The sequence below is a fragment of the Somniosus microcephalus genome, chromosome 31 (assembly GCF_052327205.1).
Source record: "Somniosus microcephalus isolate GS21.2 chromosome 31, FLI_Smic_1.0, whole genome shotgun sequence".
Lineage (NCBI taxonomy): Eukaryota > Metazoa > Chordata > Chondrichthyes > Squaliformes > Somniosidae > Somniosus > Somniosus microcephalus.
The window spans coordinates 37,401,145-37,424,618 of record NC_141017.1 but is presented as its reverse complement, the minus strand read 5'-3'; the positions used below and the strand labels follow the sequence as shown (position 1 = coordinate 37,424,618).

At 43.5% G+C, this 23,474-nt stretch overlaps 1 protein-coding gene across 1 annotated transcript in view; it reads left to right on the top strand.

The window, feature by feature from the left end:
* The window catches only part of LOC147097756 (voltage-dependent P/Q-type calcium channel subunit alpha-1A-like), a 728,667-nt gene that overhangs the window by 112,922 nt on the left and 592,271 nt on the right, over nt 1-23,474 (top strand). Inside the window, exon 3 of the mRNA XM_085971842.1 lies at nt 10,955-11,209. Within this exon, the coding sequence (XP_085827968.1) occupies nt 10,955-11,209 (255 nt within the window). The remainder of the gene's footprint in view (nt 1-10,954; nt 11,210-23,474) is intronic.

The window sequence follows — 23,474 nt, the reverse complement described above, 5'->3', positions numbered from 1 at the left end:
ATGATCAGTAAGTTCGCAGATGACACGAAAATTGGTGGAGTGGTAAATAGCGAGGAGGGAAGCCTCAGGCTACAGGACGATATAGACGGGTTGGTCAGATGGGCAGAACAGTGGCAAATGGAATTTAACCCTGAAAAGTGTGAGGTGATGCATTTTGGGAGGACTAACAAGGCAAGGGAATACACAATGAATGGTAGGACCCTAGGAAGGACAGAGGATCAGAGAAACCTTGGTGTGCATGTACATAGATCCCTGAAGGTAGCAGGACAGGTAGATAAGGTGGTTAAAAAGGCATATGGGATACTTGCCTTCATTAGCCAAGGCATAGAATATAAGAGCAGGGAGGTTATGATGGAGCTGTACAAAATGCTAGTTAGGCCACAGGCTGAGGGGGGACCTGATTAAGGTGTACAAAATTATGAGGGGCATAGATAGGGTAGATAGAAAGGAACTTTTCCCCTTAGTAGAGGGGTCAATAACCAGGGGGCATAGTTTCAAGGTAAGGGGCAGGAGGTTTAGAGGGGATTTGAGGAAAAACTTTTTCACCCAGAGGGCGGCTGGAATCTGGAACTCACTGCCTGAAAGGGTGGTAGAGGCAGGAACCCTCACAACATTCAAGAAGCATTTAGATGAGCACTTGAAACGCCATAGCATACAAGGCTACGGACCAAGTGCTGGAAAATGGGATTAGAATAGACAGGGCTTGATGGCCGGCGCGGACACGATGGGCCAAAGGGCCTCTTTCTGCGCTGTATGACTCTATGACTAAACCTCTCCGCCTCTCTACCTCTCTCTCCTCCTTTAAGATGCTCCTTAAAACCTACCTCTTTGACCAAGCTTTTGGTCACCTGCCCTAATTTCTCCTTATGTAGCTCAGTGTCAAATTTTTTGTCTTAAAATATTCCTGTGAAGTGCCTTGGGAGATTTTACTTTATTAAAGGTGCTGTAAAATATAAGTTGTTGTTGTTTAAGGCACTACATATATGTAGCCTGTAGTTGGTGCTATCGCAACACAAGTTGTAAGTGAATCAAATCCCAGTCCTGATGCATTATTGAGGTGTGAAGCTGAGCACCAGTGATTGGTAATGTTTGAGTGTAAATAACTAAAGCAAACATTTTAAAATAAAGGTGGCTGCAGAACCGAGGCTGGAATATTTTCCCATTGAAAGTAAATAAGGAAAACTCTACCCTGAGGGCTTTAGTAAAGAGAGATGCTTTATGGAGCATCAAGCTACAACCTCACCCACTCAAATAGCCAACCGTAACCCAGAAACTATCACCACCCATTGCAATATCCAATCAAAACTCCAGCTCTGTCCCCACTCATTCTGATGACCGGCCCCACACCTTGTCCCCACCAATTCCAATAATCAACCAATCACCAATTTCAAGTAATCAACCACAATTGAAAATAAAATTTGACCCCTTTATCTTTAAAAGGTGAAATATCATAAACCTTCACAATTAGAACTTCAATGAACATGAGATATGGAAGTTTCAGAAGTGACTGAAGAACTGTGCATGAGAAATGTGATTATATATATCTCATTGTTCTTAATTGTGAAGAAAACAATGTTATTGTTTGCAAAAATTCAAACTTCAGCACAAGGATCATCAGCCAAAAAAAAAAATTGGAACCAACTCCATGAAAAACAGATAATTAACTGATTATTCGCCCTGTTGCATGGCACGGGCCGAATGGCCTCTTGCTGTGCTCTAACCATTCTATGATTCCACGATTGCAGTTTCTGCGATCTTGCTGTGTGAGGAAATAGCGGCTGTTTTTCCATTATGAGAAGCGTCATGGAGTAGTTTATTGTATGTGCAGCACATTGATATGTTTTTGAGAAACACGATAAAAATGTTACGTAAATGCAAGTCTTTTGTAGAATTGTCTCATATAGCTTAAAGGGAAAGAATCACCTAAGAGTAATTCTTTGAAGCCCGAAAATACTTCTCTACTGTGTATGTGTACGAGTGCGTGTAAGAAAGAAAAGAAACACTTGCATTTATATAGTGCCGTTCACAACCACCGGACGTTTCAAAGCGCTTTACAGCCAGTGAAATACCTTTGAAGTATAGTCACTGTTGTAATGCAGGAAACACGGCAGCCAATTTGCGCACAGCAAGCTCCCACTAACAACAATGTGATAATGACCAGATAATTTGTTTTGGTTATGTTAGTTGAGGGATAAATATTGCCAGGACACCAGGGATAACTCCCCTACTCTTCTTCGAAATAGTGCCATGGGATCTTTTACGTCCATCTGAGAGAGCAGAGCGGCCTCGGTTTAACGTCTCATCCGAAAGACGGCACTTCCGACAGTGCAGCGCCCCCTTAGTACTGCCCCTCCGACAGTGCAGCGCTCCCTCAGTACTGCCCCTCTGACAGTGCAGCGCTCCCTCAGTACTGCCCCTCCGACAGTGCAGCGCTCCCTCAGTACTGCCCCTCCGACAGTGCAGCGCTCCCTCAGTACTGCCCCTCCGACAGTGCAGCGCTCCCTCAGTACTGCTCCTCCGACAGTGCGGCGCTCCCTCAGTACTGCTTATCCGACAGTGCGATGCTCCCTCAGTACTGCCCCTCCGACAGTGCGGCGCTCCCTCAGTACTGCCCCTCAGACAGTGCGGTGCTCCCTCAGTACTGCCCCTCTGACAGTGCGGCGCTCCCTCAGTACTGCACTGGAGTGTCAGCCTAGATTTTTGTGCTCAAGTCCCTGGAGTGGGACTCGAACCCACAACCTTCTGACTCAGAGACGAGTGTGCTACCCACTGAGCCACAGCTGACACTACTTCTTTAAAAAACATTATTTCTTTAAAAAAAAACATAGAAAATTTCCTATCCCAGTTATTGTTATTTTGGGACACCATTTCTTCAGGCCAGTCTGCTAACAACACTGATGGGAAGGAATTACTTGCTTCTCCGAGCATGGAAAAATACCTTACCAGCAGTATGCTGCATGCTGTCTGACAGTGGAACAGCAGTCAACATTCGAGGCCGCCATCTTAACAGCATGTTGGTAGAACTGGTTTGTGCTAATCATTTCCTACAGCCCTCCCACATATAGACACAAAGAGGGCAAGAAGACACAAAATCAAAAGACAACTCAAGTCTTCTTGGTTAGACCACACTTGGAGCTCTGTGAACAATTCTGGTCTCCATATTACAAAAAGGATATAGAGGCACTGGAGAAGGTGCAAGAAAGATTTACAAGGATGATATCTGAACTGAGAGGTTATACCTATCAGGAAAGATTGAACAGGCTGGGGCTCTTTTCTCTAGAAAAGAGAAGGTTGAGGGATGACCTGATAGAGGTCTTTAAGATTATGAAGGGGTTTGATAGGGTAGACCTAGAGATGTTTCCCCTTATAGGAGAGACCAAATCTAGGGACCATCAATATAAGATAGTCACTAATAAATCCAATAAGGAACTCAGGAGAAACTTCTTTACCCAGAGAGTGGTGAGAATGTGGAACTTGCTACCACAGGGAGTGGTTGAGGCGAATAGTGTAGATGCATTTAATGGGAAGATAGATAAGTACACGAGGGAGAAAGGAATAGAAGGACATGTTGACAGGGTGAGATGAAGTAGGGCGGGAGGAGGCTCGTGTGGAGCATAAACACCGGCACGGACCGAATCTGTGCTGTACATTTTATGTAATTCTATGTAATTGATACAAGATTGAGTGTTGCTTTAACCATCTAGGCAATCAGAAGGTTCTGCTGCTTTTACATAAATTGCATTTTTTATGTACAAAGTTGTTTTTAAGGGATGTGATTTTTCAGCTGTAGTGGTGGTACGCAGGCTACATATTTAGCTTCAGTGCCCCTAGCTAGGAAGGGAAACATTCTGTAAAGGTTGCCACCTCTGATCACTATCCAATGTCTCTGCTTTAGTACGTGTGAGATAAGGAGAGGCTGCGGCTTGGCCGTGGCTTCGCCCCCACCGCACCCCTGCCAACAACCTGCTGACCTAGAGAACTTGTCTAGGCTTACACATATAGAATTGTCATTTGGTTGAGATATCGGAGAGTGACCACAGTGCCTGTGTAAATGTAGCACAGAAAGAGTCAGCCAGGGACAAAAAGGTTTCCTTTTGGATTAATCAAGAACAGAAACATTTGCATTAAAATAGCACTTGATCACGTCTCAGTGTACTTCATGTACAATAAATTACTTTGAGCTGCAGTGTCTGTCGTTATGAAGGCAAACATGGCTGCCAGTTGTGCCCAACAAGACCCCCCCAAACAGCATACGAACATACGTACATATGAATTAGGAGCAGGAGTAGGCCATTCGGCCCCTCGAGCCTGCTCCGCAATTCAATAAGATCATGGCTGATCTGATTACTCCACATTCCTGCCTACCCCCGATAACCTTTCACCCCCTTGCTTATCAAGAATCTATCTACCTCTGCCTTAAAAATATTCAAAGACTCTGCTTCTACCGCTTTCTGAGGAAGAGAGTTCCAAAGACTCACGACCCTCTGAGAAAAAATTTCTCCTTACCTCTCTTAAATGGGCAACCCCTTATTTTTAAGCAGTGACCCCTAGTTCTAGATTCTCCCACAAGAGGAAACATCCTCTTCACATCCACCCTGTCAAGACCCCTCAGGATCTTATATGTTTCAATCAAGTCACCTCTTACTCTTCTAAACTCCAACGGATACAAGCCTAGCCTGTCCAACCTTTTCTCATAAGACAACCCGCCCGCTCCAGGTATTCGTCTAGTAAACCTTCTCTGAACTGCTTCCAACGCATTTACATCCTTCCTTAACTAAGGAGACCAATACTGTACACAGTACTCCAGATGTGGTCTCACCAATGCCCTGTATAACTGAAGCATAACCTCCCTACTTTTGTATTCAATTCCCCTCGCAATAAACAATAACATTCTATTAGCTTTCCTAATTACTTGCTGTACCTGTATAGTAACCTTTTGCGATTCATGCACTAGGACACCCAGATCCCTCTGCATCTCAGAGCTCTGCAATCTCTCACCATTTAGATAATATGCTTTTTTATTCTTCCTGCCAAAATGGACAGTTTCACATTTTCCCACATCACTTAACCTATCTCAAATCAAAATCAAATCAACTTTTATTGTCATTGTTAGTGCACAAGTGCAGTACAACGAAATGTAGGCTTGCGGCTCCCGAGAGTGTACATTTGGATTAAGACATTTAAACATTCAACATACATTTGGCTTGTAGTATATTAACATAAATATGACCATAATAAAGTGCATTGGCAGATGTGCAGGCTTTAGAGTTTATTTGTGGAGTTCAGTAGGATCTATATCCCTTTGTAGCCTCCTTATGTCCTCTTCACAATTTACTTTCCTACCTATCTTTGTGTCATCAGCAAATTTAGCAACCATACCTTCAGTCCCTTCATCCAAGTCATTTATATAAATTGTAAAGAGTTGAGGCTCCAGCACTGATCCCTGTGGCACACCACTCATTTCATCTTGCCAACCAGAAAATGACCCATTTATGCTTACTCTTTGTTTCCTGTTAGCTAGCCAATTTTCTATCCATGCCAATATGTTACCCCCTACACCATGAGCTTTTATTTTCCGCAATAACCTTTGATGTGGCACCTTATCAAATGCCTTCTGGAAATCTAAGTACAGTATATCCACCGGTACCCCTTTATCCACAGCATATGTTACTTCCTCAAAGAACTCCAATAAATTGGTTAAACATGATTTCCCTTTCACAAAACCATATTGACTCTGCCTGATTACCGTGAACTTTTCTAAGTGCCCTGCTATAACGTCTTTAATAATAGCTTCTAACGTCTTTAATAATAGCTTCTAACATCTTCCCTATGACAGATGTTAAGCTAACTGGCCTGTAGTTTCCTGCTTTCTGTCTCCCTCCCTTTTTGAATAAAGGAGTTACATTCGCTATTTTCCAATCTAATGGAACCATCCCCAAATCTAGGGAATTTTGGAAAATTAAAACCAACGCATCAACTATCTCACTAGCCACTTCTTTTAAGACCCTAGGCTTGGGGACTTGTCAGCCCACAGCTCCAACAATTTGCTCAGTATCACTTCCCTGGTGATTGTAATTTTCTTGAGTTCCTCCCTCCCTTCCATTTCCTGATTTACAGCTATTTCTGGGATGTTACTTGTATATCCTCTATAGTGAAGATCGATGCAAAATACCTGTTCAATTCAACTGCCATCTCCTTATTTTCCTTTATTAATTCCCCAGACTCACTTTCTATAGGACCAACGCTCACTTTGTTAACTCTTTTCTTTTTAAAATATCTATAGAAACTCTTACTATCTGTTTTTATATTTCTAGCTAGCTTTCTCTCGTGCTCTAATTTTTCTCTCATTAATCTTTTAGTTATTCTTTGCTGTTTTTTATATTCTGTCCAATCTTCTGACCTGCCACCCATCTTTGCACAATTATATGCTTTTTCTTTAAGTTTGATACTATCTTTAACTTTTTTAGTTAACCACGGTTGGTGGGTCCTCCCCTTGGAATTTTTCTTTCTCGTTGGAATATTCTGTGTATTCTGAAATATCCCCTTAAATGTCTGCCACTGCAACTTTATTGACCTATCCCTTAACCTAATTTGCCAGTTCACTTTAGCTAGCTCTGCTTTCATGCCCTCATAATTGCCCTTATTAAGCAATGAACTGAATAACCAGTAATCCGCTTTTGGTGCCATGGAATCTTTAATATCTACCCAAACAGGCAGATGAGGTGTTGACTTAACATCTCATCCAAAGGCTGGCATCTCTTCACAATTTAACACTCCCTCAGTACTGCACTGGAGAGCCATCCTAGATTGTGTGTGCAGGACCTGCATTGGGGCTGAAACTCACAATATTCTGACCCAAAAGTGAGAGTGCTACCAACTGAGTCAAGTTGACACTTCTTAAAAATGCTAAGTACTAAGGTGAAATGAACTCTTCTTCTGTCGCAAAGTATGAAGGTTTGCTGGCTATCTAAAAACTCATTCAGTGGATTCCATCCATTGAGACGTTTCATGGTATTGACTGAGGACCAGTAGATGTGATCTTGAATGTCTACGGACTAAAATGTAATGCTATGACAGTGTTCACCTTAAATTGATATATCCTGTGAGACCTCAACCTTACAACAGAGAGCTCCTCTTTCACATTGAAAATACCCAATCATACAACTGGATTTTGGATCAGAGTATTTGATTGGACATTCTAATTGCTATCAGGTAAACAGATTTTCACAAAGTTGCCAGGTCAAGTTGTTACAAGTACAGCAGAACATCACTTATTCACAGTAAGCGAGTAGATTGGGCCTATAGTCTCTGGAGTTGAGCCGAATGAGAGGTGATCTCATTGAAACATATAAGACTCTGAGGGGGATTGACAGGGTAGATGCTGAGAGGTTGTTTCCTCTGGCTGGAGAGTCTAGAACTAGGGGGCACAGTCTCAGGATAAGGGGTCGGCCATTTAGGACTGAGATGAGGAATTTCTTCACTCAGAGGGTTGTGAATCTTTGGAATTCTCTGCCCCATAGGGCTGTGGATGCTGAGTCTTTGAGTATATTCAAGGCTGAGATAGATAGATTTTTGGCCTTTAGGGGAATCGAGGGATATGGGGATCGGGTGGGAAAGTGGAGTTGAGATCGAAGATCAGCCTTGATCTTATTGAATGGCGGAGCAGGCTCGAGGGGCGATATGGCCGACTCCTGCTCCTAATTCTTATGTTGTTCTTATGTTTCTAACACTGCAGCCTTTCCTCAATACTGCACTGAGGTATCCGCCTGGCGTGCTCTAGCCTTGGAGTGAGAAGTTGAATCTAATCTTCTGACTCAGAAGTAAGAGTGCTACCAACTGATTCATACTGGCACTCAATTTCAGTTGGACTGAAGGGACAGAACCACCATTCAGATATTACTAATATTGATGAAATCTTGAAATCCATGTTATGCACACAGTAATGTGGCCTAATATGAAGCCCCTTAAGACAGAGAAAATAGTTAATCATGGGTGGGATCAGTTGAACAGATCTCCTTTTCCGTATATATCAATAAAACAGTGCCTTCCTGGTACTGTACTAGTTTGTTGAGTACATATGACCCAGTAGATAACTTTCAACACATATTGAATACAATTTATGAGTAGTGACATTTTTTCTGTCTTCAACAGCCATCTCTGTGAGGCTGCCAATCAGTGGCAATCTATGGATATATTTGTGCAACGTATTAATGCCTGCTAGGAATTGAATAGAGACGCCTTCCCCTTTCACTTCGGACCCCTGGCAGAGAGGAGAGGCTTTCATTCCATCAGTCAATGCTGACTTTGAACCCGAGTCCCACGGGGAAATAACATTCTATCTTTACTTAAAAAAACATTGTGCTTGACTTTGGTAAGATCAGAATTCTAGCCATGTCGTTTAAAAGTATATATTTTTAAAAATAATTTTATGAAGACTATGTTGATGACTACACAGAAAACTAAACAGTCACCTGTGCATTAGCAAAATACTAGCCAACGTTGTTCTGTCAATACTAATTGGTAGAAGTAATAGAAAACTTGGTTTACAGTGATTTCAATGACAGTTAAATTGAAGAAGATGTCTATTTATCATCGAACTGTTGAAGGAATTGAGCTTAATATTTTTTCTGTCCTCTGCTATATATTGTTTGCTTTCAGGCCAGGGTTGAGTAATGGATAAGTCAGGATGGATAAGTTTCCATAGATATGAATTTTCTTTGAGAACCTTTGGTGACCAGGGAGTATTTATGAAAAGTCTTCCCTCAGTACATTACATGGGAGGTGTGGAATCCATCAAAGGGTAAATTGTACATGCTTTATAGAAGGGAGGGGCTTGCTGGACTGACTAGCCTTTTGCCATTTCATGTTTTATTTTCTTATATTTAAAATGGATTCTGGTGATTTGGAGTTATTAATTTGGGAATTTTGAAAGAAAAAAAGAAAAACTTGCATTTATATAGCACCTTTCACGACCACTGGACATCTCAAAGCGCTTTACAGTCAATGAAGTATATTGTACCTCTGAGATGATCGAATACAGTGTGGAACATGGTGGTTCCTGAGTGGCTGGGAAGTAGAAATATACTGGTCTAGGATATATCGTGTAGATATAAGATTGGGCACTATTGTGAAGTTTTACTTTATGTGACTTGGGAGGGGGTACAGGGAGATAGTAAAAAGAAAGACTTGCATTTATATAGTGCCTTTCACAACCACCAGACGTCCCAAAGCACTTTACAGCCAATGAAATACTTTCTGAAGTGTAGTCACTGCTGTAATGTAGGAAAGTGGACAGGGAAGGGGGCAGAGAGAGATTTGGTGGGTTAGGTGGAGTCTGTGATAGATCCTGTCTCTTTTTGACAAATGCCAATCCTGCTTACTCCCCATTTTTCTCCAGAAATTCACCTATTTGCCCCTTAAACTAGTCAATGCTGCTTGCTTCAATGGTCTTCCCTGATAACATTTTATAGGTATTGGGCTTGTAAAATAAGTTGTCAGCTAATGTTAAGGCACATTAACAGTCCATGGCTGAAGGGGAACTTCAGGAATTGGAACTCTCAATTATGCAGCAAGATTCACAAGACTGAAGATATTTACATGAGAAGAGATTAAGAAAGGGCATATAATCCAAGTTCTGAAATGAATGGATAATGTGGAAGAAAGCAGATTATTTATTTTGGAAGAGGGGTGTAGACATAAAATTAACAAATCTGAAGGAATAATTGAGATTAGAAGGACTTGTATCTCACCACAGCATTGTGTGTAGAATAGAGACTCAGATAAAGCAATTAATGTGCAGATGAACACTTTAAAAAAAAGAGCTGGATAAATACCATATCGAGTTAGTGGGGGGACTGAAGGTTACAAGGGCAAATGAAGAAAGAGATGATTGAATACAATATGGAACATGGTGGTTCCTGAGTGGCTGGGATGCAGAAATATCATGTCAAAGAGTGATACTGGTCTAGGATATATAGTGTAGATAAAAGATTGGGCACTATTGTGAAGTTTCACTTTATGTGACTTGGGAGGGGGGACAGGGAAGGGGGAAGAGAGTGAAATTCTCTATCTTAACCAAATGTTAATACAAAGCACTAGAACTGCCTTTCTTGTCGTTGCAGAATCTGGGTCACTGAATTACCTACTCTTAGAGGACAAGGTGGGGTTTGATCCACTTGTTTATGTTCCCAGTGGTTAGATGCCATAAAATCCACCCCCTTCCCAATCGAAATCCCTGGTGGAATGGGCTCCCCCTTTAGAAGGGGGAATGAGAATGTGTTGGTTTTCCTCTCACTAAGCTTTTTTTTGAATAAAATCTGGGTTTTGGCCCCTCATTGGGCATTGGGAATCATGTGGCCAGCTTTGATGCTGTGGGCTCTGGGTTGGCTGGCTGTATAAATCTGATCAGATGCTCCCCATTTGCTCACGCTCTGCCAGTCGATCGGGCACTTGCACTCCAGATAGTATTTCATCTGATTTAATAGAATAGATGAGAGAGGAGGAAGAAGAAAAAAAATGTTTGGCGATGCAGCATTCTGAAGGCAGCCGCTGCAAGGCATGAGTAGATGGTGGATGTTTGCCTGGGAGGCTGTGTGGCTTTTACTCTGGGACTCGACAGCTCTGAGATGCAGTTGATGCAAAGGCGATCGGGAGAATAAGGAGAGAGGAAAAAAACTGCAGATGCTGAAACGACCGAGAAAATATCAGATCTGATTTGTTTTTTGGCCAGGAAAAGGAGGGGGAAGAGAAAATCATTTATTTTATTGTTCCTGCAAATTAGACCCCCCCCCCTTTTGGAGAATGAAAAACTGAGGAAAAAAAACAACCCAGGGTGAAAACAAAAAAACCCTAAACTAATTGCATTTTTTTTTGCACCAGTACTGGAACAGATGGGATGTAATGTGGAGTTGCAGTATTTCTCTATTGAATGGTGATCTCTGGCGTCTGTTTCTAGAATGGCGAGATTTGGAGACGAGGTGCCGGCCAGGTATGGAGCCGGTCAAGGAGGACGCGGTGGCAGTCGCCAGGGCGGACCACCTGGAGCCCCTCAGAGGATGTACAAGCAGTCGATGGCCCAGAGAGCCCGGACCATGGCTCTCTACAACCCCATCCCCGTCCGGCAGAACTGCTTCACAGTAAACAGATCTCTCTTTCTCTTCAGTGAAGACAACTTTGTAAGAAAATATGCCAAAAAGATCACAGAATGGCCATATCCTTTTTTGGGTGGGAGAGGGAGGAGGAGGGGAGGGAAAGGAGGGGATTTTTGGTCTTGATTTTTATTGATATGTTTTGTGATATTGCATGGGCAGCAGTTTTCTCGATCGATTGCAAAAACAGAGAGAGAAATCAAAACGATGTTAATTTCACATTGAAAAGTACTGATGTCAGTTTCACGGGTGCTACGGGTATCCTTTGCTGTGACTGACCCCCTGTAAATGGGATGGCCTTTGCAGTCAAGAGGACTATTTGCAAAAATACAATAAAAAAACAATCACTAACCAAAATTATTATTTGTTGTTGCTGTAATCCCCCCCCCCCCCCACACTGATGATGCAGTCAATTTCATGTTGAACGGGAAATAGACAGCCATTTGCAAATGTTTTATAATTGTCACTAATGCACCCTTGTCCAATCGTAGCTTTTTTCTTTTTTAGAATAAATTATAGATTATATTTGGTATGTCATTGCAGACTTTGTGGGGTTTTTTCCCTTGTAGTGATACAGAGCTGGTTAATTGCCTGATGCATTTACTGGTGGTGCTGACGCGGGATTGCATCTATTTTAGGGAATCATTCAGAGAGGTTGAGATGATGAATAGGATTTTTTTTTGCGATGTTCACACAGTCACATGCACTCCAGTGGACACATGATCATACAGATAAGATGCATAGATTGATTAGCCTCTGTACTGCTACAAGATCCTAAGCAGCACCTCTAGGGCTTTAAAAAACATCCAAAAAATCCACATGCACCTGGGAGTAGAGTGGAAAAATAACAAATGGGCGTGCATGCTTCTGAATTTCTGTCAGTAGGGGCCATGGTGATTGGATAAGTTAAATTATATCTATTATTTGGAGTCCATATTCTTTACCCATGTTCTGGAGATTGCATTCTGCTTATTTTTTGGGATAGACTAGCTTTGCTTATGCAATACCTTCTTAATTCTATATTTATAGAGAGAGGTTTATTCAATTTTATCTAGCTTTCTCTAATCATTTGAGCATTGTGACACAAAAATAGGAAATGACAATACATTATTTGAAATGTCAAAGTACAAATGAATACATGTGTATATGTACTGGGAAGTCACACCAACTGGAAGCTTTCATGTGTATGCTGATGGCACCCAGCTCTACCTAGCCACCTCCTTCATTGACCCATGGCTATTCCCACTGTCAGTGCTGAGGAATATCAAAATCAAGCATTCCCAGGTCAAGTATAGCACAGAAACTTTTTTTAAAATTCGATCCTGGGATGTGGGCGTCGCTGGCAAGGCCAACATTTATTGCCCAACCCTAGCTGCCCTTGAGAAGGTGGTGGTGACCCTACTCTGCCTCAGCAATGTGCCTCTGCCTCAGCAATGTGCCTCTCCCTCAGCAATGTGCCTCTCCCTCAGCAATGTGCCTCTGCCTCAGCAATGTGCCTCTGCCTCAGCAATGTGCCTCTCCCTCAGCAATGTGCCTCTCCCTCAGCAATGTGCCTCTGCCTCAGCAATGTGCCTCTGCCTCAGCAATGTGCCTCTCCCTCAGCAATGTGCCTCTCCCTCAGCAATGTGCCTCTCCCTCAGCAATGTGCCTCTGCCTCAGCAATGTGCCTCTGCCTCAGCAATGTGCCTCTCCCTCAGCAATGTGCCTCTGCCTCAGCAATGTGCCTCTCCCTCAGCAATGTGCCTCTGCCTCAGCAATGTGCCTCTGCCTCAGCAATGTGCCTCTGCCTCAGCAATGTGCCTCTGCCTCAACAATGTGCCTCTGCCTCAGCAATGTGCCTCTGCCTCAGCAATGTGCCTCTGCCCTAACCTCAGAATAGCAGCATCTATTACACTAGTGCAACATTTTTTTCCCATACTAACTGGCCTGTGGACTTTTTTGTCAAGATTAGTCCCATGCCCATGAGGGAGTAGATCGAGACTGCCAAACAGATTTTTACAAACATGGGATTTTTACAACTAATAGACAGAGGAGACATTCATCCTAGGTCCCAGAGGCAAAAGACTAGTGTTTAACCCACTGCACCAACCATTTCCCCCATCTACCTCCTTTCATCTCTGCACAATTGCCTGCCTCCACCGTTATCCCTCATTCCCTTCCTAATGAAGCTTTAATCCATGTTCTCCATGCTCTCCTTGTGATTCTCTCCATGTTTTCATCTGTATTAAGTCCTTGCTTAGTTTCCAGTGCCCCAGCGAATTTTAAGATTCCACATTTCCCCCCCCCCCCTACCCTTTCAAATCCCTGCACAGCCTTGGCCCGTCTTTCCTCTGTGATCTCCTCCAGCCATGCAGCATCCTCCAGTACACTCAACACCAGTTGTCTACTTGTTCCCAGTTCTATAGTTGACAATTTTATCTTCAGCTGCAATGCGTCCACCCTATGGACCTCCTTACCGCCCCCCCTCCCCATAGTTTATACACCTTGCCAGCTTCATCCCTTCAAATGACTCCAGGCTTCCCTTTGACTGTGCTTTTGCCCCCACCCTGGCCCCCACCCCACTGACTCTCCTGCTACATGTTCACTTCCTATTCACTGACCTGTAAAGTTCTGAAGCATCACTTTTTATATAGAGTGCTGTAGAGATCAGCCATGATCTTATTGAATGGCAGAGTAGGCTCGAGGGGCCTACTCCTGCTTCTAATTCTTATGTTCTTAAATTGTTCATTTTCAATTGTGCATTGACACTCGCCTGACATCAGTGATAGCAGATTATATGCATATTTCCTAACTAATAGAATGTGTCTGTGCATTATATTGTAAACATTACTAAGTTTTCTCATAATGCAGTGCAGTGTGATAATGCTGTTATTTTGTGTGGTCCATCACAATTGCAAAGTGGGTATGCAACATGGATCATACTTATTGGGAATGTACAAGAGTATATATATTTTTCTCAAAAGTAAATTTTTTAGTCTGTTCCTAGAGGTACTGTCTGTTAAATGTTCAGCTTAAAAAAATAAAGCCTTGTGGAGCACTTCCGGCATTGCTTAAGGTGAGTCGGAGTATCTGGTAGAAGTTTGTGAGACATTTGTGGAGAGACAGTAAAGCCAGCGGATACTGGAAAGTTTTCAGAAAGCATGTTGCCACTACTCACTTGTATTGCTGGGAAACTTGAGTCAGTCAGGAAATTGGACACATTTTAACGTGTTGGCGCAAACTATATGCAGGATTACGTAAATTAATATGAATTATGTAAATTAGGCCATGCAGTTTGTATAAAAAAATTTCAGAACAGAAAAAGATTATTAAGACCAATAAACCTGTTGTTTTTTTGATATATTAGCCCCAATTTACACATTTTCTCACCATATCTCTCAATCCAAAACTCATCTGATTACTTAATTTATACCGTTCGTGTCAGTGGCCGTCCCTGTTAATTCATTCCACAGCTCGATTACACTTGACTTCCCCTCTTACATCCTAACATTTGTTTTGCATCCCCCTAGAATTTAGACCCCTTTTCATAGTGAACAATTTTCCTAGATCAACTTTTTAAATTTCCTTAATAGTTTTGAAAACTTCACTTGGGTCATTTTGGAGTTTCTGTTCCAAAGTGAAGAAGCCCAAATTCATAGAATTATTGAGAGTCTACATCACAGAAACAGGTCATTTGGACCAACTGGTCCGTGCCGGTGTTTCTGCTCCACATGAGCCTCCTCCACCCCTCTTCATCTCACCCCATCATCATCTCCTTCTATTGCTTTCTCCCTCATGTGTTTATCTCGCTTCCCCTTAATGCATCGATGTTATTCGCCTCAACCACTCCCTGTGGTATCAAGTTCTTACCACTCTTTGAGTAGAGACATTTCTCCTGAATTCCCTATTGGATTTATTGGCGACTCTTATATTTATGGCCCCTAGTTTTCGACACCCCCACAAGTGGAAACATTTTCTCTACATCTACCTTATCAAACCCCTTCATAATTTTAAAGACCTCTATTAGGTCACCCCTCAGCCTTCTAATTTCTAGAGAAAATAGCCTCAGCCAGTTCAGCCTTTCCTGATAAGTCTATCCTCTCAGTTCCAGTGTCAACCATGTGAATCGTTTTCGCATCCCACAGTGCCGCTATCTCCTTTTCATAATATGGAGATCAGGAAGGTTCCCAGTGTTCCCAGTGTGGCCTAACCAATGTTTGATACAAGCTTAGCATAACTTCACTGCTTTTCAATTCTACCCCTCTAGAAATGAATCTCAGTGCCTTGTTTTTTTTTATGACCTTATTAACTTGCATCACTACTTTTAATTCTTTCCTTAGCCTTATTTTTGACTATTGATAGCAGAATTATTGTCAAGAATCCGTAATTATAGAATCATAGAATTTGACAGCACAGGAGGAGACCATTCGGCCCATCGTGCCTGTGCCTCTTTGAAAGAGCTCTCCAATTAGTCCCACTCCCCTGCCATTATCCCCATAGTCTTGCACATTTTTCTTTTTCAAGTATATATCCAAATTACTATTGAATCTGCTTCCAACGCCTTTTCTAGCAGTGTATTCCAGATCACAACAACTCGGTGTGTAAAAAAAAAAAAAAAAAAATCTCCTCTCCCCTCTGGTTCTTTTGCCAATTACCTTAAATCTGTGTCCTCTGGTTACCGACCCTCCTGCCACTGGAAACAGTTTCTCCCGATCTACTCTTATCAAAACCCTTCATAATTTTGAACACCTCTATTAAATCTCCCATAACCTTCTCTGCTCTAAGGAGAATCCCAGCTTCTCCAGTCTCCACATAACTGGTCCCTCATCCCTGGTACCATTCTAGTAAATCTCCTCTGTACCCTCTCCAAGGCCTTCACGCCCTTCCTAAAGTGTGGTGCCCAGAATTGGACACAATACTCCAGCTAAGGCCTAACCAGTGATTTATAAAGGTTTAGCATAATTTCCTTGCTTTTGTACACTATGCCTCTAGTTATAAAGCCTAGGATCCTGTATGCTTTTTTTTAAACAGAGTTATCAACTTGTCTTAATCTTTAAAGTATAATTACAACAAAGAGAGGTGGGGCGCTCTCCTGCTATCTTGTAGCTTCCATGCAAGCTGAGTAGACTGCTTCAGTGCATTCTGGAGTTTAGAAGAATGAGAGATGATCTCATTGAAACTTAAGGTTCTGAAGGGGATTGACAGGGTAGATGCTGAGAGTTCATTTCCCCTGGCTGGAGAGTCTAGAACTAGGGGGCATAGTCTCAGGATAAGGGGTAGTCAGGGTTGTGAATCTTTGGAATTCTCTACCCCAAAGGGCTGTGGATGCTGAGTCATTGAGTATATTCAAGGCTGAGATCGATAGATTTTTGGATTCTAGGGGAATCAAGGGATATGGGGATCGGGAGGGCAAGTGGAGTTGAGGTTGAAGATCAGCCATGATCTCATTGAAAGGCGGAGCAGGCTCGAGGGGCCGTATGGCCTACTCTTGCTCCTAATTCTTATTCTCTTATTCCTGCTCACTTGCAGCCTGACCCTCTTTAGCGTTAGAGGATACAAGTGGAGTAATGACAAGCAAATTATGGGCCCACTTACGTAATTTGTCACTCCCAGTTTACCTGGTGATACTGAGTTGATGGACTGTCAAAAAGGGATTTGTTTTTCGGGTGTGGCACTTGCCTTATCTCACATAAAGGCCCACAAATTCTAACCCTAACCCTGTCCGCCACTGGCTCCCTATCCTCTAATATATCTATTTCAAAATCCTCGTCCTCTTCAAATCTCGACAGGACCATGTTCAGTCCTACCTCAGCAGTCATGCCCTATTCACAGCATGGATCTTTTCTCTTCAACCTCTGGCTTACTATCTATTCCAATGCCCTGGACTCTGGAATTTTCTGCCTGAGTCTTTTCTACCTTTTTTCTCTGTCCTCAAAACAGTTCTGAGTGTTCTATAGTTCTATTTTCTCTCCTCCCAGTTTCACAGCAGTTCCTATATGTATAATACAAACAGAAAATGCTGGAAGTACTCAGCAGGTCACCTACTGTGATTTCTGGTTAGCTCCCCTAACTTCTCTCCTAGTTCCTGTCTAGTGCTCACCACTCCCCTTGTAAAGCACCTCGAGGAACATTTTGTAATGTGAAAAGGCTTATATAAGTGAAAGTGATTGTATACATGCTTCTAGTGTGCTGAACTTCCCCATGTGCAGTACGACAGTACCTTCAGCAGTATTTTGGTCCATTTTAAGTGTGCCAATGGGGTCCAGAGCTCCATCATCATTATTGAAAGTGCTAATTTAATGGTTAATTTATCAGTCTAACCTTATAAATACAGTACTGTAGACAATTTGAACAACCCTACAAGATCTCCCCCAGTGACCTAGCTGGTCAACATTCTGTCCAGTGTGGTACTGAGACATTTGAAATGGGATGGTCCCAGGTTTTGATCCCTGGTCTTTGGTGTTAGTGGGCTAGTCAACAGTGGAGGGTATTCCAGCTTTTTTTTATATTCATTCCTGGGATGTGGGCGTCGCTGGCGAGGCCAGCATTTATTGCCCATCCCTAATTGTCCTTGAGAAGATGGTGGTGAGCCGCCTTCTTGAACCGCTGCAGTCCATGTGGTGAAGGTGCTCCCACAGTGCTGTTAGGGAGGGAGTTCCAGGATTTTGACCCAGCGACGATGAAGGAACAGCCGATATATTTCCAAGTCAGGATGGTGTGTAACTTGGAGAGGAACTTGGAGGTGGTGGTGTTCCTATGTGCCTGCTGCCCTTGTCCTTCCGGATAGTAGAAGTCGCGGGTTTGGGAGGTGCTGCCGAAGAAAATAGCTGAGTCTGATTATGCTCAAAGCCACACACTATCCAGAGTTTGGATCAGTGAATAGAAATCAGGGCAGCAACTATGGTTGTTTCCCTCCCTGGCCTGTTCTCCTGTGCCAGCTAAAATCAATTAACATAGAAGAGGCCAGGAAGCAAAGCTGGGACTCTCCAGGTCCTGGTTGCACACTGGGAAGTATGATCACCATTGTACTATTAAATTACCAATGCATAGAAATATTTGAGAAAGCAAGAGATGAGGAAGTGCGCAGAATGCAAAGGAGCAAATGTCAGCGCGGTAAAAGCAGATATACCATTACTAAAGCATGTGCTGCGCAGGATCTTGCAATGGATGCTTAATGATAAACAGTGCGGAAAATGGAATGGAAATGATATGAAAACTGGATTAAATTCCCTGTTTAAAAAAAATAATCAAAGCAATGCAGATCCATGGCCCCAATACTGCAACTTCAGAAATTCTATTCCCTTAATTGAAATCAGTTTGTCTAAATTATGTCTCTACTGAACTCAGCAGAAAAGAGCAACCAATGACATTAACATTCCTTTCCCTAATGACTATTTATCTTTAAAGAATAATTATTTATTTTTTTAAAAACCACAGTTTTGGCAATATTACGGCTCTGAATAAAGAGAACCTTGACATTGGCAAACCATTAGATGGTAAAACGACATGATTAGTGTTTAACCAATTTTTGGGTTCTTTTCGTGCCTTATACAAATTAGAAGAAGCAAGTAATTTTGCTTTTGCCTTGAGTCCATTGACCCTTGATTTTTCAATGCTTGAAATATCACTGATTTTGTGTAAATAGATTTGATTTTTTATCCTCACCGCCTTTAGTTAATACTCTACCCCTTTCATATCAGGTCATTCAATGTTTCAATTGCTCAACTGTTTGTGGGGGAAGGTGGGAGGAGTCCGGCTAGGCTGGTTCCCAGACCTGTGAGAGTACCAGTGTTGAACTGTGCGCTGTTTTATTTCCCCCCTGCCCCTCTTCTCTCGAAGCACTGATCTCTTGCTGAGATACCGTTTCGCAGATGGAGCCAGATGACACAATCTTGCTCAAGTGGCCATTTTTCCTGTGAGCCTAGATGTGAGTGTCGGCTGGCTATTTAATTGCGAAGGAGCACGACAGCCAGGCTTGCACTTTCCAGCCGGTGTCGCTGGTTAATGATCAGTAGCAGGAACCCTGGTTGTGTTTTTTTAACCTCCCTCCTGCCCCCTCCCCTGCCCATTTTGACATGCCTACATGTTGGCTTGCCTGTAATCACCTCACTCGGCACAAAGTGCAGACGTATCTTTCTGTAAGAATCAGTACTCCTCTGGTCAGTGCATTTAACATCTGGACCATCAAGGGAACTGTGCTATCCTTCTTTCCAATATATGATTATTTCCTCCTCTCTATCAACCTATAGAGTGTTACCTTCTTTCACTGACCCTGGCGTGGGGAGGAGGAGGAATGAATAAGACTCACTAGATTTTATCTAGGATTTATTCAATCATGGGATGTGGACATTGCTGGCAAGGCATGCATTTAATGCCCACCCCTAATTGCCCTTGAGAAGGTGGTGAGCTGCCTTCTTGAACCGCTGCAGTCCATGTGGTGAAGGTACTCCCACAGTGCTGTTAGGGAGGGAGTTCCAGGACTTTAACCCAGCGACGATGAGGTAGAGGTTGCAGGTTTGGGAGGTGCTGTCGGAGAAGCCTTGGTGAGTTGCTGCCATGCATCTTGTAGATGGTACACACTGCAGCCACGGTGCACCTGTAGTGGAGGAAGTGAATGTTTAAGGTGGTGAATGGGGTGCCGATTGAGTGGGCTGCTTTGTCCTGGATGGTGTCGAGCTTCTTGAGTGTTGTTGGAGCTGCACTCATCCAGGCAAGTGGCGAGTACCCTGTATTCCATCACACTCCTGCCTTGTGCCTTGTAGATGGTGGAAAGGCTTTGGGGAGTCGGGAGCTGAGTCACTCGCTGCAGAATACCCAGCCTCTGACCTGATCATGTAGCCACAGTATTTATGTGGTTGGTCCAGTTAAGTTTCTGGTCAATGGTGACACCCCCAGGATGTTGATGGTGCGGGATTCGACGATGGTAATGCCGTTGGGTGTCAAGGGGAGGTGGTTAGACTTTCTCTTGTTGGAGATAGTCATTGCCTGGCACTTGTGTGGTGCTTTGCTGTGGAGTTCATCCATCAGTGACCTTTGCCATGGGACCATTTAACAAATTACATTTATATAGCACCATGGAAGCAGTAAACATCTGTGGGGAGAAACATTCTCAGCAGCAATAGAAGAATTGAGGTGGTGACCAAGAACCTTTTGAAGGTGAGGAAGAGGGGTTTTATAGTGCAGGCCCCTGATGGCAGAAGGCTCTGCCTATGACAGTTCCAAGAACTCCTAAGTTCCCCTCCAAGTCACACACCATCCTGACTTGGAAGTATATCGCCATTCCTTCATCGTCGCTGGACCAAAATCCTGGAATTCCCTCCCTAACAACACTGTGGGAGTACCTTCACCCCTTCACCACACGGACTGCAGTGGTTCAAGAAGGTGGCTCAACACCACCTTCTCAAGGGCAGTTAGGGATGGGCAATAAATGCTGGCCTTGCCAGCAACACCCACTTCCCGCGAATGAATAAATTTAGAAAAAGTGCAGTGGAAAGGGAAGTGGTTGCACAGAAAGCCAGAGTTGGAAGAGCAGTGTGTGTGAGCTGGGGCAGGTTACCAAGGTTGGGTGGGATGGGATCACGGGGATTCATAAACAAGGACAAGGATTTTGAATTCACTCCCCCATTTTGGGTTTGATGTTTAAATATCTCGCCACCAGGAACATTCATTGATTTTTTCTTGTAATATAAACAATGCATGCTGATGCTATTGGTGGTTGTCTTCAAGGAGTTAAGGAACCTGTCTGTGGAGAAAACATTTCATTAACTTGGTTAGAGACCGTTCTGAAACTAGGTATAGATCAGTATAGACCCTTGTTGTTGGTCCTTTCCTGTCAGCACTCCAATGCTCATCGTTTGAATCAAAAATTAAACCTATCAAACTGAGCATAGGAAGTTAGTGTTGATTGTAATTCTTTGTAGCCTTGATCTCTGATTGAGATTCTAATCCCTTGCTCATTAAAAAAAAAAAGATTATTCCCCTCCAAAAAGCACGGCGGGATGTTTTACCTGTTCTGGAGATGTTAGTGTGGCCCTGGTTTCTAATCCCTTGCTTTCTCTCATTGGAGATCATGACAAAGGGAGTGAAAAAGGCCGATAAATCCCCAGGGCCTGATAATCTACACCCTAGGGTACTTAAGGACGTGGCCCTAGAAATAGTAGATGCATTGCTGGTCATCTTCCAAAATTCTGTAGACTCTGGAACAGTTCCCATGGATTGGAGGGTAGCTAATGTAACCCCACTATTTAAAAAAGGTGGTAGAGAGAAAACGGGGAATTATAGACCAGTAAGCCTGACAACGTCAGTAGTGGGGAAAATGCTAGAGTCCATTATAAAAGATGTAATAGCAGAGCACTTGGAAAACAGTGACAGGATCGGACAAAGTCAACATGGATTTACAAAAGGTAAATCATGCTTGACTAATCTACTGGAATGTTTTAAGGATGTAACTGGTAGAATAGATAAGGGAGAACCAGTGGATATGGTGTATTTGGACTTTCAGAAGGCTTTCGATAAGGTCCCGCATAAGAGATTGGCGTGCAAAGTTAAAGCACATGGGATTGGGGGTAAGGTACTGACTTGGATAGAGAACTGGTTGGCAGACAGGAAGCAAAAATTTGGAATAAACGGGTCTTTTTCCGAGTGGCAAGCAGTGACTAGTGGGGTACCGCAGGGATCGGTGCTAGGACCCCAGTTATTCACAATATATATTAATGATCTAGACGAGGGAACTAGATGTAATGGGCAGGATTTTCATTGGGCCGTGTAGGCGTGGGTTTTCTCCGGGTGCTCCGGTTTCCTCCCACAGTCCAAAGATGTGCGGGTTAGGTTGATTGGCCATGATAAAAAAAATTGACCCTTAGTGTTAGGGGGGATTAAATACGTGGGGTTACGGGGATAGGGCTTGGGTGGGATGGCTGTCGGTGTAGGGACCGGGTGCTAGGGTTTGGATGATCAGCCATGATCTCGTTGAATGGCGGAGCAGGCTCGAAGGGCCGAATGGCCTACTCCTGCTCCTATCTTCTATGTTTCTATGATTGGAGGCGTGTGGGGGGTTAACACCTCGAAATCGGGGGGCACGAACCCACCCCGCCTCCATGCCAGTTTCAAAGGACGCGGATACCCGACCTGTGCTGGGAGCCGCCTCCCCGAGGCGGGAAGGGGATTAGTGCCAATTAACTGCCTGTTAACAGGTAGTTAACGGGCAGTTTTTAGCCTAATCCCTATTTTTATTCCTGAAATGTGGGATTCCCGACGGCTCCTAACCACGCCAAGTTAGCGAGGTGGACCGTTGGGTTGAAGGGCTTGGAGCGTTCCTGATGTCCATTGTTCAGGTGAGTGATGGGTGCATGAGTGCAGAGGTGTGTGTGTAAAGTGTTTAAAGAAGTTTTACTTACCTTTTCTTACCTTTACAGTCTTCCTTCCTTCAGGTCTTGGGAGTCCCTCATCTCACCGGCACAGAAAGCAGAATGGCCGCGATCTGTCAAAAGTTGCAGCATTCAGCTTTCTGTTCTGGAGAGATCTCTAAATCAGCCTGAGAGGAAGGAATTAACTTGGAGCACAGATTGTCGGTGTTTGACAGCTTCAAACAGCTGTCAAACGCTGATATTTCATCTGTCAAAAGCTCTTGACAGATGAAATGTCAATCTGTGATGTCACCTGTTGCCAGGTGGCCCTTAATTGGCCTGCTGAGCCCACTGGGCGGTCTCAACAAGGTCAATCAAGTGAAAATCGCGTGGGTTGGCCACAACTCGACGGAGGCGGGACTACAACCCTGGAAGTTGTAGACCCGCCTCCTACACGCCTCCAGTATTAAAATCCAGCCCATTATCTCCAAGTTTGCAGACGACACAAAGCTGGGTGGGCATGTGTGCTGTGAGGAGGATGCAGAGAAGCTCCAGTATGATTTGGACAGGTTGGGTGATTGGGCAGATGCAATATAATGTGGATAAATGCGAGGTTATCTACTTTGGTGGCAAAAACAGGAACACAGATTATTATCTGAACGGCAATAGATTGGGAAAAGGGGAAGTGCAACGAGACCTGGGTGTCCTTGTGCACCAGTCGCTGAAGGTAAGCATGCAGGTGCAGCAGGCGGTTAAGAAGGCAAATGGTATGTTGGCCTTCATAGCGAGAGGATTCGAGTACAGGAGCAAGGATTTCTTGCTGCAGTTGTACAAGGCCTTGGTGAGACCACACCTTGAGTATTGTGTGCAGTTTTGGTCACCTTATCTGAGGAAGGATGTTCTTGCCATGGAGGGAGTGCAGCGAAGATTCACCAGACTGATACCTGGGATGGCGGGAATGACTTATGAGGAGAGATTGGGTCGATTAGTCTTATATTCGCTA